Below are 16910 nucleotides of genomic sequence, written 5' to 3'. Positions count from 1 at the left end.
CTCTAAGCATTTTACTTGGATTAACTCATTCGAGGACTCCACAGGCCCCCACTCGTGGGGAGAACCGAGGTGCAGAGAGGCCGAGAAGCAGTGAACAGGAGACCTGGGTGAATGACGGAAGAACTGGGTGCAGGGGCAGAGGCAGGGACAGCAAAAGGGACATGAAACGTGGGAGCGGCCTCCCTTCCCGGCTCTGCTGTCCAGGAGGGCTCTGAGGGGAATCTCAATGCTCTGTAATTGGCACCAATTAATAGCTAACTACCCCGGCCGTGTTTGCGGGCTCTGGGCTGGTAGGGGAAGGCCGCGTGCTGGTGGGTCAGTACCAATGGCCTGAGGCCTGCCTGCCCCTGCCCACTTGGCTCTGAGAACCCATTCTATTTGCGGCCCCCACCCCGGCCCAGGGCTGATCCGGGGCTGGCAGCAGCTGGGGGAACAGAAGGTTTGCTTGTCTGCGCCTGCCGCGCCCCCACCCCCTCCCCAGCCTCAGCCTGGGACCCCTCTCAGGGGCTCCTTTGGCTGCCAGGGCCTGGCGCTCTCTGTTGCCATGGCACTACCGGAGATGAGGCTCTGGGGGGTGGGGTGTGAGGCAGGGCAGCCAGGGATGGCAGAGGCCTAGAACTCTGTAGCTGCAGAGAGAGGCCCAGGCGCACTGTGAACAGTGGTAGGGGGTGCCGAGGCCCCAGCAGGGGCCGGCCTGGACCCTGAGCGCAGAGAGCCCATAGCAGAGCTGGCCGCACACCTAGCTCAACTGCCTGGACGCTCCATCTCAGAGGCCCTTGGATAGGCCTCAAAGCAGGCCAGAGCCCCGGTCTGGACATTGCCCCTGCCAGACCCAGGCTGTCCTCAGGAGGAACTCCCCTCCTCAGCCTATGTTCTGACCCTCAGGCTCTGCAGTGAAGTCACAGAAAGGTTCTGAGTTCTATTCCTAGCTTGACTTGACTTTCAAATTTCTGGGTGAGCTGGGGTAGGCCCCTTGCTCACTCTGACCTCTGAGGATTCTTCCATCCCTGAGAACCTGGATTAGGGTGACCCCATCTGGGACTGTTTCTCTTGAACAGACCTGATTCTGGACAGGAGACCGGCAGTCTAGCATGGCAGTTAAGAATACAAGTTTCGAGTCAGACAGGCCTGACTTTGCACCCCAGCTCCATTGCTTATTGGCTGTGTGACCTTGGGCAAGTTACGAAACCTCTCTGAAAATCAGTTTCCTCCTCTGTGAAATGGGATTGTACCCTCCTCACAGAATTGTTGTGAAGATAAAACAAAACCCTCAGGTCATCTCATTTAGCAGAATGCCTAATTTCAAATTAATATAATAAGGGCTTCTTCTTATTAATATAATAAGAATGTTTTCAGAGTGTGGGGCATTAGGACAAAGAATGTGAAGAAAATTGTCCTGGGATGGCAGGGGTGGGGCAGTTGGTGGAAAGAAGCAGGACCAGTGAGTAGAGGTTATAATGAGACAGACTATGCTCAATATAATGAAAAGTTTCGAGTAGCTTAACATCTGAGGCTCCTGAGCTGGCCAAGAATGGAATAGCCTCAGGTTAGGTGGTGAGATCCCCATCATTAGGAGGTGTGCAAGTGTAGGATAGACAACCATTTTGTTTGCAGAAAGGGTGGGGGGCATGCGAATAGGAAGTATTTATGGCTACTCTCAGCCCTAAGATTGTAGGGCTCCATGAAAGATGGCATGAATGTCTCCTGCCTTGTCTGCCAGCTCAAGCTTTGCCCAGCTGAAAGGAGACGTCAAGAGACAGAGGGTGGAAGAACAGGCTGCCGACTTGGGTTTCAAGCTCATATTGCGTGCCAGGCATGGGCTTGTCATCTTTGCCTTAGAGAGGCTGTCACCTGGGCATTGAACCTGTGTGCTCTGGGGTCAGTCTGCCCAGGACTGAGCACTGGCCTCATCGCTGGCCAGCTCTGCCACTTTGGGCCAATGGCTTAAACCTCGTGTGTTCCTCATCTGTAAAACGGAGAAACGACGCTGTGTGTGAGTGGAGATCATTCGCAGTAAGAGCTTAGCCTAGGTGGCGGTTGATAGGAACGCAATCAGGGAGCTATTATTCTTCCTGTGGTTATTGCCAAGGCCTGCTAAGCCCTTGTTCTTTTTTGAAGGGCCATTTGGGGGCCCAGATGGGATCCAGAGGACTCTGATCCAGAGATCCACTGGGCCTGGGCAGAGCCAGGACATATGGCTTGGAGGGAGGCTGTGAGGATGAGCAGGGAGGCTGGAAGTGCTTGCTCTGAGGCAGTGGACCGGGCGTGCAGCTGGTCTCCCTTCCTCACTGACCTCTTTCTCAGGCTGGTTCCCAGCCTGTGTGGGGACCCAGGCCCCCCCCTCTGGGTCACCAGTGGCCGTGAGGCACACGCTGAGTGCTTTCCCACGAACTGTTCCAAGTAGTGAGGCCTACGCAGCTCCCCTACCCTCAAGCGCTCACACTCTGGCAGTTGAGGGGGTGTGTGGCAGGAGGGGGGCTCAGGCTGGGGGGATCAGTCCGTTCTTTATCAGCCTGGCTCCAATCCAGACAGATGTTTTGTTTTATTTTGAACTTCCAGAAAATAGGTCATTTCTTTCCATTATGTCCCTGGGGAGGCCTCCTGGGGAGAGGAGCACAGAGTGAGTGATGAGTGTGGGGGCCTCACATGGGCCCTGGGGAGCGGGGAGGGCAGCAGCCTCCTTCCTGGGGCCGTGACGAGCTGTCTGCAGGCCCAGGGCGTGAAGGTTCTCAAAGGCTGGCTCAGAAGCTGGCCTCTACAGCTGTCTCCTTATCATGGGTGATGACCCCAGGTAGTATTGAACTCTATGTATGCTATGCTTTCCCCCAGACACAGGTACCTATGAAAACTAATTTATCAATTGAGCACGGTAAGAGAGTGACACCAATAACTAATAGTAAAACAGAACAACGACCATAATATACTGGAATATAAGTGACGGAACTGTTGTGTCTCTCGCTTTGAAAACTGATCTGATGATAACTGAGACAGCTACTAAGTGACTCATGGGTAGGGAGCATATACACAGTGTGGTTACACTGGACAAGGGGATGATTCACAATCCGGGTGGGATGGAGGGGACAGCGCAAGATTTCATCACGCTACCCCGAACGGTGTGTAATTGAAAACGTGAATTACATAATTTCTGGAATTTTTCATTTAATATTTTTGGGCTGGGGGTAACTAACTGCAGAAAGCAGAACTGCAAATAAGGGAGGACTACTGTCCCCAGGGCTGATGGCTAAGGGTGAAGGAGAGCCACAGTGGGCCACGGGGAAGGACAGGGCCAGACTGGTATTTCAGGAAGGTTGAGGTGTGAGAGTAGGTGGAGGGGACAGACTGGAGGTGAGGAGACGGGAGGTGAGGAGACGGGAGGTGAGGAGACGGGAGGGGACAGACTGGAGGTGAGGAGACGGGAGGTGAGGAGACGGGAGGTGAGGAGACTGGAGGTGAGGAGACGGGAGGTGAGGAGACGGGAGGTGAGGAGACGGGAGGGGACAGACTGGAGGTGAGGAGACGGGAGGTGAGGAGACGGGAGGTGAGGAGACTGGAGGTGAGGAGACAGGAGGTGAGGAGACTGGAGGTGAGGAGACGGGAGGTGAGGAGACTGGAGGTGAGGAGACGGGAGGTGAGGAGACTGGAGGTGAGGAGACGGGAGGTGAGGAGACTGGAGGTGAGGAGACGGGAGGTGAGGAGACTAGAGGTGAGGATACGGGAGGTGAGGAGACTGGAGGTGAGGAGACGGGAGGGGACAGACTGGAGGTGAGGAGACGGGAGGGGACAGACTGGAGGTGAGGAGACGGAGGTGAGGAGACGGGAGGTGAGGAGACGGAGGTGAGGAGACGGGAGGTGAGGAGACGGGAGGTGAGGAGACGGGAGGGGACAGACTGGAGGTGAGGAGACGGGAGGTGAGGAGACGGGAGGTGAGGAGACGGGAGGGGACAGACTGGAGGTGAGGAGACGGGAGGTGAGGAGACTGGAGGTGAGGAGACTGGAGGTGAGGAGACGGGAGGTGAGGAGACTGGAGGTGAGGAGACGGGAGGTGAGGAGACTGGAGGTGAGGAGACAGGAGGTGAGGAGACGGGAGGTGAGGAGACGGGAGGTGAGAAGACTGGAGGTGAGGAGACGGGAGGTGAGGAGACTGGAGGTGAGGAGACGGGAGGTGAGGAGACTGGAGGTGAGGAGACGGGAGGTGAGGAGACTGGAGGTGAGGAGACGGGAGGGGACAGACTGGAGGTGAGGAGACGGGAGGGGACAGACTGGAGGTGAGGAGACGGGAGGTGAGGAGACGGGAGGTGAGGAGACGGGAGGTGAGGAGACGGGAGGGGACAGACTGGAGGTGAGGAGACTGGAGGTGAGGAGACGGGAGGTGAGGAGACTGGAGGTGAGGAGACGGGAGGGGACAGACGGGAGGTGAGGAGACGGGAGGTGAGGAGACGGGAGGTGAGGAGACGGGAGGGGACAGACGGGAGGTGAGGAGACGGGAGGGGACAGACGGGAGGTGAGGAGACGGGAGGTGAGGAGACTGGAGGTGAGGAGACGGGAGGGGACAGACTGGAGGTGAGGAGACGGGAGGTGAGGAGACGGGAGGTGAGGAGACGGGAGGGGACAGACGGGAGGTGAGGAGACGGGAGGGGACAGACTGGAGGTGAGGAGACGGGAGGTGAGGAGACGGGAGGTGAGGAGACGGGAGGGGACAGACGGGAGGTGAGGAGACGGGAGGTGAGGAGACGGGAGGTGAGGAGACTGGAGGTGAGGAGACGGGAGGTGAGGAGACGGGAGGTGAGGAGACGGGAGGGGACAGACTGGAGGTGAGGAGACGGGAGGTGAGGAGACGGGAGGTGAGGAGACTGGAGGTGAGGAGACAGGAGGTGAGGAGACTGGAGGTGAGGAGACGGGAGGTGAGGAGACTGGAGGTGAGGAGACGGGAGGTGAGGAGACTGGAGGTGAGGAGACGGGAGGTGAGGAGACTGGAGGTGAGGAGACGGGAGGTGAGGAGACTGGAGGTGAGGATACGGGAGGTGAGGAGACTGGAGGTGAGGAGACGGGAGGGGACAGACTGGAGGTGAGGAGACGGGAGGGGACAGACTGGAGGTGAGGAGACGGAGGTGAGGAGACGGGAGGTGAGGAGACGGGAGGTGAGGAGACGGGAGGGGACAGACTGGAGGTGAGGAGACGGGAGGTGAGGAGACGGGAGGTGAGGAGACGGGAGGGGACAGACTGGAGGTGAGGAGACGGGAGGTGAGGAGACTGGAGGTGAGGAGACTGGAGGTGAGGAGACAGGAGGTGAGGAGACTGGAGGTGAGGAGACGGGAGGTGAGGAGACTGGAGGTGAGGAGACAGGAGGTGAGGAGACGGGAGGTGAGGAGACGGGAGGTGAGAAGACTGGAGGTGAGGAGACGGGAGGTGAGGAGACTGGAGGTGAGGAGACGGGAGGTGAGGAGACTGGAGGTGAGGAGACGGGAGGTGAGGAGACTGGAGGTGAGGAGACGGGAGGGGACAGACTGGAGGTGAGGAGACGGGAGGGGACAGACTGGAGGTGAGGAGACGGGAGGTGAGGAGACGGGAGGTGAGGAGACGGGAGGGGACAGACGGGAGGTGAGGAGACTGGAGGTGAGGAGACGGGAGGTGAGGAGACTGGAGGTGAGGAGACGGGAGGGGACAGACGGGAGGTGAGGAGACGGGAGGTGAGGAGACGGGAGGTGAGGAGACGGGAGGGGACAGACGGGAGGTGAGGAGACGGGAGGGGACAGACGGGAGGTGAGGAGACGGGAGGGGACAGACGGGAGGTGAGGAGACGGGAGGTGAGGAGACTGGAGGTGAGGAGACGGGAGGGGACAGACTGGAGGTGAGGAGACGGGAGGTGAGGAGACGGGAGGTGAGGAGACGGGAGGGGACAGACGGGAGGTGAGGAGACGGGAGGGGACAGACTGGAGGTGAGGAGACGGGAGGTGAGGAGACGGGAGGTGAGGAGACGGGAGGGGACAGACGGGAGGTGAGGAGACGGGAGGGGACAGACGGGAGGTGAGGAGACGGGAGGAGGGGGTGCCGTGGGGCTGCCAGAGGCCACCATGCTTGTGCTGGAAGGGACCGGGGTAGGAGCATCAGAATGATGGCCCGTGAAACTGGCACTGTTCCTCTACCCACTTGGACTTCCAGAACAGCTAGAGCCCGTGCCATGCCCCCACTTAGCCAATTTCTGCTCCTTTGTTTGGGGGGCCTCGCAGGTGCCGGGGAAATGTGACGGTCCTCTGGGTCTAGAAGCAGCGTGGCAGAGTCAGGCCTGGGTGATCAAGTTGCATTGCTGTGTGATTTGGGCCAAGTTGCTCTCCCTCTCTGGCCTCAATGGGATCCTGAGGTTTGTGGGGAGCTTTATTGTGTGGGGGTGGGTTGCTGAGCTTTCCCCACAGGTAGAAGTGGAGCATAGGACTGAGAGGGGCAAGTGGGAGCCCCACAATCTCAGCCCCTTCCCTGGGTTCCGCCTCCCACCTGAAACTGTCTCCTCACCCAGTGGACCCTACTCTCTCGTCTGGCTCCCATGCTGCAAGATCACACCTACGTCTCAGCCCGCTCGGGGCAGAGCCACACGGGCCACACTCTCTGCCGTGTCCAGCCTATGCCGCCGGCACTCTCCTACTCTCCTAGGTGCTGGCGGAAGAACTCAGTCCCTGGCTCCAGATGCCTCTTGCCCCCACACATTCCCCGGCCTGGAGCTGGCTGCCTTCTCTGAGCTGAGTCATGATATCCACGCTAGGGCCCCTCCCCAGCACCCCACCCCCACCCCAGCATTCCAGCTCAGCACAGCTGCCTTCCAGAGCAGGGGCCCGAGAGCCATAACATGTTAGCCCTGGGAGTGCTCCCAGGACAGTCCTGCCCATCCTGTGTACGGATGGGGAAACTGAGGCTCAGAGAGGGGCCGGACTGCACTCCAGGTAGGTGGCAGAGCAGAGATGAGAACCCATGTGCCCTTACTCCCAGCCAGAGATCCGTCCCCTACAGCTGGTCCCAGAGACTGTGAAATGCCCCTGGTGTGGAGGAGAGAGGGCTAGCCTGCTGGTCAGGAGACCAGAGTCGGTCCCATGTGTGCCAGCCACTTAACAGTCACTCCTCTGACAGTCCGTCTCCATCTCCTGCTTGGCTTGGACAGGGCTGGAAAAGTGACTTGGATATAAAGGTCTATGTATAGCAGAATGGGGGGGATCCCATGGGGCAGAGGGGCGGGCAGCAGCTCTCGTCTGAACCCCGAGACCTTGGACCACCAGACTCACATCTGAGGGAGGACTGGACATGGGGACTGCCCTACCAGGTGACCTTCAGCTCCCCACTGGTCACCTGAGCCCAGTTGAAACACTGGGACCTGTCCCTGTCCTCACAGGCTCAGTTTCCCCATTTGTACAATGGGGCTGAGGAGGGGAGTGGGATCAGGTGGATGATGCCTGAGGGCCATGGAGCTCGGACATTCCAAGGCTGACCCCGCGACCCCATGGCCAGGCCTCCTCCTCCCTCTGGCATCTTATTTATTCAGAGTATCCCTGGCCCAAGCAACCCCCTCCTCCTCAAAGCAGGGCCCCCTCCTATCCCCATCTCAATGCTATCTCTGCCTAGCCTGTTCTCTGCCGCCAAAGTGAGGGTCCCTCTGTCCCCTCAGGTGCCCACAGCCCCTCCGTATCCTCAACGAGCTCAGCGGCAGCTCTTAACCCTCCCTATCCAGTTCACTGTCATCTCAGAACATGGCATGGGCCCCTGCATACACACACCAAGCCAGAAATAGGGGTGGGGCTCATTCGTGAGACCTCTCTTCAGTCCCTCATCATCTGATCAGCAGGTCCTGTCATTCTCAGCTAGGTAACCCTCAGCCCATCTGTTCCTATCAGTCTCACCACCCTCTCCCCAACTCCAACCCAGGAGACAGAGTGGGTGGCAGAGCTCTCCACCTCGGCCCAGTCTCTGCTCTCCGTTCCCAGGCACGTACCTTAAGTGCTGCCTGCCTCAGTTTCCCCATCTAAAACGGGAATGATCCTTGTATCTATCTCATGGTGTTGGCCAAAAAGCAAGTGCTTAGAATTGCAGCCGGCGCCAGGAACGCACAGCACGCTGGCTTTGTGGCCTCTCTCTGCGCGCATCTGAATGTGTGTTCAGGGGAGTTTGGGGTCCTGTGTGCACACAGTCTGTGTGCGTGTTGTATATGCACGGGTTGTTTGTCCTGGGTACACATGTGATGTGCCACACACACACGTGTGCATCTCATGTGGGCACTGGGAGATCACCCAGGCGGCCGCCTGTGCTGTGTATGTGTGTGCTGGGCACAATGAGAGCCGCACGCATGCGTGTTTTGTGTGGGTGTCCATATGTTGAGTGTCTGCATGAGGGCCAGGCACACACATGGCCCACGGTGCACGCGCATGCTTCTGCGGAGCGTGTGAACGAGTGCGTAGGCAGGAGTCTGTGCTTTGTGTGTGCACGTGCTCACGGTGTGCTGGCCTCCCCCACTGGCAGCCATGCAGGCCCCCCTCCCTGGCTGCCTGTGTCGTGGGAGCCTTGGGACCCCGAGGGAGGGAAGCTGCTGACGGCGGATGTGGCCAAGATGGACTGGATTTATTTAGTTTAAGGCGGTGGGAAAGGAGTGGAGGCTCGTGACTCGTACATGCAGGGAGGAGAGAAGGCTGGGCTCTGACAAAGACTCTCACGCATGCTTGATCCCTTGGACTTGGGGTTCTCGCTCTGCTCCCCCAAGGGGGTCCCTCTAATTCACTGTGAGGATCTGGGCAATATCCCATCTTTGGACCTCTGTCCACCTACTTGGCTGAAATAGAGGAATCATGAGGACTTACTGGCACACTGCATTCTCCTCATGGGCAAAGGGGGACTTGTGACGATGTCCTCCCTCCCTCTGCTTCAGGGGCTTTCCCAGGCAGGAAAGTACCACAGGTAGGGGTGTGTTTGTCCCCTGACTGTGACAGCCATCTTGTCCCAGGTGGCTCCTCTCTGGAGTGCGGCAGACAAGCCCACAGCCCCCAAATCAGCTCTCTGGGCCTCTCTGCGGTGGGCTGGATCCATGGCAGCCTCTGGGAAGCTCAAAGACATCCGCAAGGCATTGGGTGGGCAGCTGCAGGTGTCAGGGACTCATCCAAGGTGGTCCGAGAGGTCATGCCCTGGTGCCTCGTGCCCCACTCTGGTCCTTCCCAGTCCTGTGGCCTCTTGTCCATGCCACCTTTCCCTCCACTACTTTCTGGGTTTCCATACCACCAGTTTATTTGTCTGAAAGTCATCTGAAAAACTGAAACCCAGAGAGGGAAACAACTCATCAAACCTCACACAGCAAGTCTGTGATCGAATGGTCGCGGAAATTCAATCCATGAAACAAGATGGGCTATGAATTCTCACATGACTCCAGCCTCAGGAATGCAGCCCCTTCCTTCTCATCAGCCCCCCTCACCGCCCCCCAAACCACCAAGCAGAAATAATAGTGATGAGAGCCCTCTCTGGGCAGTTTTAGAACAGGGATGGATAGAGAAACAGCAGGAGAGAGAGCAAGAGACTTGCTCACTCTCATGTGGGTCTGAGGCCCCTGGTGACCAGAGCCAAAATGCCCATTTCATAAAGAGAGAAGCCAGTCCACGGTCCCTGGAATATCTACACTCTCTCAGAGGTGTCTACCCTCTCCTTGAGCGACTCTGACCAGCCTGTCCTCTCCCCGTAGCCTGATACTCCTGCCTTTTTGCTGTGTGACTGGGCCATGATTCTTTTCATCGCCGGGCTTCTGTGGCCTGCTCAAGAAGACCCCTTGTAGCTGAGAGTCTCAGAGACTCTAAGCCGCCCCCAGCCCCAGGCCCAGCAGGAGAGGAGCCAGGGTCAGAGGCTGCTCTGGCCCAGGGGCCCAGCCCACACAGCCCAGCCTTCCAGAGCCAGGCCAGCCCCAGTTACTATGACCTCCCATCTCCAGGCCAGCCGACCAAATTCCTCCTTTAGAATAATAAACAGTGCGGCCAGCCAGGGAGACTGGGAGGGGAGGGGCAGGGAGTCTGAAATGACCCCCTCCCCCAGCCTCGGCTGCTAATGATTTTCTTTGGCTGAGATCTCTGGCAGGAAGGGGGGAGTCAGAGGGGCACCCACCGTGGGGAGGGGTAGATGGGCCTCCGTGGGGGCTGCTGGCTCCACCATGGCGCTGCTCCCTCCGCTGGAGGAGGCCTGGCATTCTGCTGGAGGGGCTGGGGCAAGAGGGATGGGAGAAGTAAACTGCGCATCAGAAGTCTGGAGCAACTGAGAAACGGGAGAGGAAAGAAATGAGGGGACCCTCAGTCAGGCTGGTCTGAGGGATGGGGAGAAGGAGGAGGAGAGGAGCGAATTCACACAGAGCTTATTGGGGTGCTGGGCAGAGCAAAGACTGGAGTCCACAGGCCAGGAGCCTTATGTCTATCCCGCCAATGTGGCGCCGGAAGTGGTACGCTCAGCATCGTCCCACTGTGAGAGCGGCAGACTGACGTCACAGGGAGCGATGGCACAGACGCGGCCCTGCTGGGGCTCAGACCAGGACCCCAGCCCTGGGCGGGAACCTGAAAGGAGTGAGGTTAGGGATGCAGTGCTGGGTGACCCGGGCAGGGTCTGAAGAGCAGGCCAGGCTGGGCAGCCACTCAGGGGAGTCAGCAGACCCACAGCACCGGGAGGCTCCTTGTTGTCTTGTCATGTGGTCACTGCCCACATTTCTTGCTCTGTGACTCCCCATCTCCTTACTGTGACTTCTAGTCTCCTTACTGTCCACGCCGCAGGCAGACCCTTGCAAGCCTGGCGATTGGTGGTTATTTGGGATCTTTAAATGGGGTGGCCACAGGCAGAGGCAGAACAAGGACTCACCCAGTTCAGTCTATCTTTCCGTGAGTGTTCCTGCTTCCGTCTCTTTCTGTCTTGATCACTGTTTCCTCTCCCCCTGCCTCTGTGTCTTTATCTCTCTACCTCTATCAGCCCAAGTCTGTCTGTCACTCTCTCACACAAGCTCTGCTGTGTAATCTCAGACAAACTTTTTTTTCCTCTCGGAGCCTCGGTTTCTCCAACTAGACATCAGGAGAGGGTTGGGGAGGCTTGGATTCAGTAGTCTCCACAGACCTTCTGAGGCATTTTGGGCAGAGGGCCCCTCTCCCCTGGGCTTCCCAGTGCAGCTCTGGACTGAGAGACGGGACCAGGCATGGGGGTGCCCCCACATTCCACAGCCCTGACTCCCTTGCTTCCCTTCCCACAGCCACCTCCACTTCTTGTTGTGATTGTGGAGCTGTGGGACTCTCTGGGTTCTGGCTTACCCCCTCCCTTCCCTCCAGGCCTTTCATCACACTTTTCCAAATATTTGTCCTGGAAGATAAGAGCCTAGTATTTGAACTGTCACCCGGAGGACAGGCTGTTAGAGCTGGCGGGCACCTGGACAGCGTTCAACCCAAGTTCCCCACCCCACTGCACATATAGAGAAACTAAGTCCCAGAGAGAGGCAGGAGCTCAGCCAGGGACAGCGGAGAGGTAGAGCCAGAGCCCACGGAGGGTCCAGGCTCCTTGAGGCTGAGCCTAGTGCAGCGGGAAGGGACCTGTGGGCACGAGGGCCTTCTTGGCTATGAGACACAGTTAGCCTTTGACTTCAGCCTCACGCGTGTGAAGGCTGGGTGGCCCCGGCTGGGGCTCACTTTGCAGAACCCAGATGCAAAGATGGGCCCTGGCACTGCCTCTGCCCACCTTGGGCCCTGACTGACCCCTGTTTTAACTCTGCAGGACACCATGCTGCTTCTGAGTGCCATGCCAGCTCCTGTCCTTAAAGGTAGGTAGACTGAGGGCTGGGGTAGGGGATCCCGAGGAGCCACTAAGCAGGACCCTGGAGCTGGCAGGGGTGGTGCACGCTAGCACGGGGCCTTGGGAACCCCGGGCCACTGCTATACCCTCGAACCTCAATTTCCTGGCTTCCAGTGGGTCTCAGTGGAGACAACCAGCCACTGCCCACCCCTCAGCCCATGAACCTCAGTGGGTTTGCTGCTCGCGCAGAGCCATCCGCCCAAATCCTCTGCTTGGCCTTCTACACTCCGTGCCCCCTCACCAGCTGTCCTCACCCCACTCACTAAGAGTCACCCCAGCCTCCCATCTCTTCCCAGCACTCGCTGGTCTGCTTCTGGTATGGGACTCGCCACCCCTGCCTGGACCCCGTTTTGGCAGTGAACTTCCAAGTCCTGGCTGGGCTTCCCTCAGCATACCCTCTCTCACTCCTGCTGCTGCATGCACTCGCCTCTCCTGGGGCTGATCGGCTGACCTGGCAATCAGTGGTCATTGGCAATCGATGACTAGGCAATGTCTGAGGGGCGTGGCTTACAGAATTCTTCCCGAAGGGATGCCAGCAGGGAAGGAGGAACCAGTTACTTGACAACCCCCCAACCCCAGTCCCCTTGAGTCCCCAGGGGCGTCAGCGTCTCTTCTGCCCCAGACTGCCCACTCTGAGCTACCTTGCCCTCCCAAGCAGGGTCACCTCTGGGCTTTGGGTGGGACCTGGGTGGCTGGGGCAGCTATAGGGAAGAGGCTCAGAAAGTGACCTGGGAAATAATGCAGGAACTAGAGGCTGGGAATTGCTTCCCGAGGATTTCCTGATGCCTTTGTGAGCACATGCCCACAAACCTGAATGCTGCTGCCTGCTGCAGGACTCCGAGGTTGGGGTCTAAAGGCACTGAGACCGGGGGGCCAGCAGGCCGGGAGGCCCTGGGGACTGGGCAGTGAGCAAGCAGGCTCCAGAGCCATGGGTTCCCGTCCATGTATGGATTAGGAAGGTGTGTTTTTCAAGGGTTGTGCATCTGCAGCCTCCTCCAGGGTTAGCTCTGAGGAGAGGTGTGGACGCTCCCATGCTCTGACATCTGATCTCCTCTCCCAAAGGCCAAGCACTGTTGCTGCCCCTGCTGTTGTTGCTGGGACCACAGACATTCCAAGGTCTGGACATCATCCCTCCGGGGCCAGAGCTTGTCCTCAATGTCTCCAGCACCGTGGTTCTGACCTGCTTGGGTCCAGATCCAGTGATGTGGAAACGAATATCCAAGCAGCTACCGCAAGAAATGACCCAGACCCAGGATGGCAATTTCTCCAGTGTCCTGACGCTGACCAATGTCACTGGGATGGACACAGGAGAATACTTTTGTACCTATAATAACTCCCATGAGCTGGAGGCTGGTGAGCAAAAACGGCTCTACATCTTTGTGCCAGGTAAGGCCTTGGCCTCTGCTCACCCCCTCACCCCTCTTCTCAACTGCAGGCATCTGGGGAAACTCAGAGTGCTTTAGTAACACAATGAAATAGAGCCAGCTCAGAGATGCAGACGAATCACGGAGCCGAGCCTGGCTCAGTCCAGGAGTACGTCCCTTCCCACCCTCGGTCTGAGTATCGATCTACTCCCTGCCACCCCACCCCATTCCTAGCTCCCAAGACCTCCGCATTCTCAGCTGTCCCAGTATGTTCCCCCTTAGCTTTCACATCCCATCTTCCCCATTCTCCAGGCCCCAGGCGCCTGAGCTTCACCCTGAGGCTTTCCCACCATGGTGCTGTCCATATCCAATGTTAACGTTAAAAGGGAGCCCTGGAGAGCATCCTTATTCTGCAATGGGAAGACTGAAGGCTAGAAAGGAGAAGCAGCCTGCTCAAGGTCACACAGCAAATTCCCAGGTGGCCAGAAACCCAGCTTTCCCTGACCTTTGTTTTTGCCCCCCACCCCTGGCAGATCCCACCATGGGCTTCCTCCCTGTCTACCCCGAGGAATTATTTATCTTTCTCACGGAAGTCACTGAGACCACAATTCCATGCCGAGTGACCGATCCGCAACTGGTGGTGACACTGCATGAGAAGAAAATGGATGATCCACTGCCCGTCCCCTACGACCACCAACGTGGCTTCTCTGGAACCTTTGAAGACAAGACCTATGTCTGCAAGACCACCATTGAGGACAGGGAGGTGGACTCCGACCCCTACTATATCTACAGCCTCCAGGGTGAGCCCCCTTTCTGGCCTGATGCTCAGCAGAGGCCAGTATGACCGTTCACAGAGGCATAGCCTTTTTTAGTTTACCAAGTGTGCAGCTCCATCCTTCGCTGAGTTCTCCTTACAGCCTTACAGGAAGGCAGGTCATGGTTCTCTGTTTTACAGATGAGAAAACAGGCTCAGAAAGAGGATGGAATTTGCCCACGGTCACAGGGTGCCTCAGAGGCAGAGCTGGGCAGTATATAGTGGTGGTCAAAGGCACCGACTTTGGAGCCGGCTGGGTTTGAAGCCCAGCTCCATCACTTCCTGCCTCTGTGACTTTGCACAGGGCACATAATCTCTCTGAGCCTGCTCCTTCGGCTGTAAAATGGGAATAATCACTGCCTGCTTCATGAGATTATTGTAAAGAGGAAATAAAACAGAAGCCACAGAGTATCAGGTACACAGTTATGCTCACTCCCCATATTTAGGTGCCTGGAGGGTTCTTTGACTCCCAGACTGCTACCCCTTCTGGAATGTCAGTTCCATGAGGACAGAAATTTTGTCTATTGTGTTTCCTGCTAAAGCCCCAGTGCCTGGCATAGGCATAGAGTCAGCATTTAAGAAATATTTGTTGGGGCCCTGGCCGGTTGGCTCAGCGGTATAGTGTCAGCCTGGCGTGTGGGGGACCTGGGTTCGATTCCCGGCCAGGGCACATAGGAGAAGCGCCCATTTGCTTCTCCACCCCCCCTCCTTCCTCTCTGTCTCTCTCTTCCCCTCCCGCAGCCAAGGCTCCATTGGAGCAAAGATGGCCCAGGCGCTGGGGATGGCTCCTTGGCCTCTGCCCCAGGCGCTAGAGTGGCTCTGGTCGCAGCACAGCGATGTCCCAGAGGGGCAGAGCATCGCCCCTGGTGGGCATGCCGGGTGGATCCCGGTTGGGCGCATGCGGGAGTCTGTCTGACTGAATCTCCCCGTTTCCAGCTTCAGAAAAATACAAAAAAAAAAAAAAAAAGAAATATTTGTTGGCCCCGGCCAGTTGGCTCAGTGGTAGAGCGTCGGCCTGGCGTGCAGGAGTCCCGGGTTCGATTCCCGGCCAGGGCACACAGGAGAAGGGCCCATCTGCTTCTCCACCCCTCCCCCTCTCCTTCCTCTCTGTCTCTCTCTTCCCCTCCTGCAGCCGAGGCTCCATTGGAGCAAAGTTGGCCCGGGTGCTGGGGATGGCTCTGTGGCCTCTGCCTCAGGCGCTAGAATGGCTCTGCCCAGATGGGCAGAGCATCGCCCCCTGGTGGGCGTGCCAGGTGGATCCCAGTCTGTCTGACTGCCTCCCCGTTTCCAACTTCAGAAAAATACAAAAAAAAAAAAAAGAAATATTTGTTGAATAAATGAATCTTCCATACCAATCATCCCTTCCCTCTCCTGGACTCTGACCCCATCCCCAAGCTGCAGTGCTGGTAGCTGGTGGTGACTTCCTCAGACCTAAGCCAGTCTCTCTCCACCAGCGTCATCCATCAATGTCTCAATGAACGCAGTACAGACTGTGGTGCGCCAGGGTGAGAACATCACCATCACGTGCATTGTGACCGGGAACGAGGTGGTCAACTTCGAGTGGACGTACCCCCGCGAGGAGGTAATGCTGGGCCAGGGTTGGAGTAAGGGCCAGGTAGGGATGGATATCTTGACTGGCAGCCTGACTTCTTGAATGCTTCCTGACTTGGGGACTTGCCGCACCTGTCCTTACAGAGTGGGCGACTAGTGGAGCCAGTGACCGACTTTGACATCCCCTTCCACATACGCTCCACCCTGCACATCCCCAGCGCCGAGCTGGGCGACTCGGGGACCTACACCTGCAATGTATCGGAGAGCTTGTACGAACATCAGGATGAAAAAGCCATCAATATCACCGTGGTTGGTGCGTGCCTTGGGCTCAACCCCAACACCCACTCTGAGCTGGATCCACATCCTGTCACAGCCCCGGGATATGTGACAGCCACATTTCTGTCCAGCTCCAGCCACAATGCCAACCAATTCTCCATTTCCAGTAAAAACCCAAACCAAAGTGCAATGCCAACCCAAAAATCCAACCCTAGTCCCATCTAGACTTTCTTGCTAACCAGAACCCGGGCCCCAACCCAATTTGTAACCCCAGCCTCCATCCCCAGCCCAGGCAGCCCCATCCCCAAATTCACCCAGGCTGCAACTCATCTCAGCCACTCTCCTGGGGGGAATATGCCCTGTGAGAATTACTATTCCAGTCTCAATCTCCAGCCCAGCCTCCAAACCAATGTCAGCCCCAAATTCAGCCCAGTTGTAGACCCAGCTGCAACTTCAATCCCAGCTCTGGTCATTTCCGCCCCAGAAGCCCCACTCCCCAGAGGCACTGTCCCATCGGTGGCCGGGCCTAGCCCACCCCTGACAGCCGCCCTTTGCAGAGAGTGGCTACGTGCGCTTGCTGAGGGAACTGGACGCTGTACAGTTTGCGGAGCTGCACCGAAGCCGGACTCTGCAGCTGGTGTTTGAGGCCTACCCACCGCCCACCATCATGTGGTTCAAGGACAACCGCACCTTGGGCGATTCTAGCGCCGGCGAGATCTCCCTGTCCACACGCAATGTGTCCGAGACTCGGTGAGCGGCTGCCTGCCCACTTCATTCTTGAAGTTATGGTCTGCAGCCTTCAGCGAGCTACTGGACTAACCTAAGCCCACCTTTCCTGAGAGCCTACTGTGTGTCAGGCCCTGGAGATGCTGCAGAGAATAGAAACCACAGTCCCATGCTAACTAGAGTTTCCTGTCTAGTGGGGAAAACACACTGGTCAGATGATCACCCAGATGTTTAGTTCTTTGTGATGGGTGGAGCCAGCAGGGGGCAGCAGAGGAGCAAAAAGCAGGATGATTGGGGAAGAGGGTGCCAGGCAGGCCACTGCCACCCACGCAGGCATGAGTGGTAGCCCTGAG

The 16910-nt window shown here is 57.8% G+C and overlaps 1 protein-coding gene across 3 annotated transcripts in view; it reads left to right on the top strand.

Annotated features, from left to right (window-relative positions):
- The window catches only part of PDGFRB (platelet derived growth factor receptor beta), a 42125-nt gene that overhangs the window by 8782 nt on the left and 16433 nt on the right, over positions 1 to 16910 (top strand). For 2 of the 3 annotated variants that reach the window (XM_066272993.1, XM_066272992.1), the window contains 6 exons: positions 11749 to 11794; positions 12889 to 13212; positions 13724 to 13990; positions 15459 to 15586; positions 15700 to 15868; positions 16389 to 16581. In XM_066272993.1, the coding sequence (XP_066129090.1) occupies positions 11755 to 11794; positions 12889 to 13212; positions 13724 to 13990; positions 15459 to 15586; positions 15700 to 15868; positions 16389 to 16581 (1121 nt within the window). In that variant the 5' untranslated portion in view covers positions 11749 to 11754. Of the gene's footprint in view, positions 1 to 11401; positions 11503 to 11748; positions 11795 to 12888; positions 13213 to 13723; positions 13991 to 15458; positions 15587 to 15699; positions 15869 to 16388; positions 16582 to 16910 lie in introns of those variants that run through there. The other variant, XM_066272994.1, reaches the window with a different exon arrangement.

This window comes from Saccopteryx bilineata, chromosome 4, assembly GCF_036850765.1.
Source record: "Saccopteryx bilineata isolate mSacBil1 chromosome 4, mSacBil1_pri_phased_curated, whole genome shotgun sequence".
In the NCBI taxonomy this organism is placed as follows: domain Eukaryota; kingdom Metazoa; phylum Chordata; class Mammalia; order Chiroptera; family Emballonuridae; genus Saccopteryx; species Saccopteryx bilineata.
This window is presented reverse-complemented; position numbering and strand designations above follow the sequence as displayed.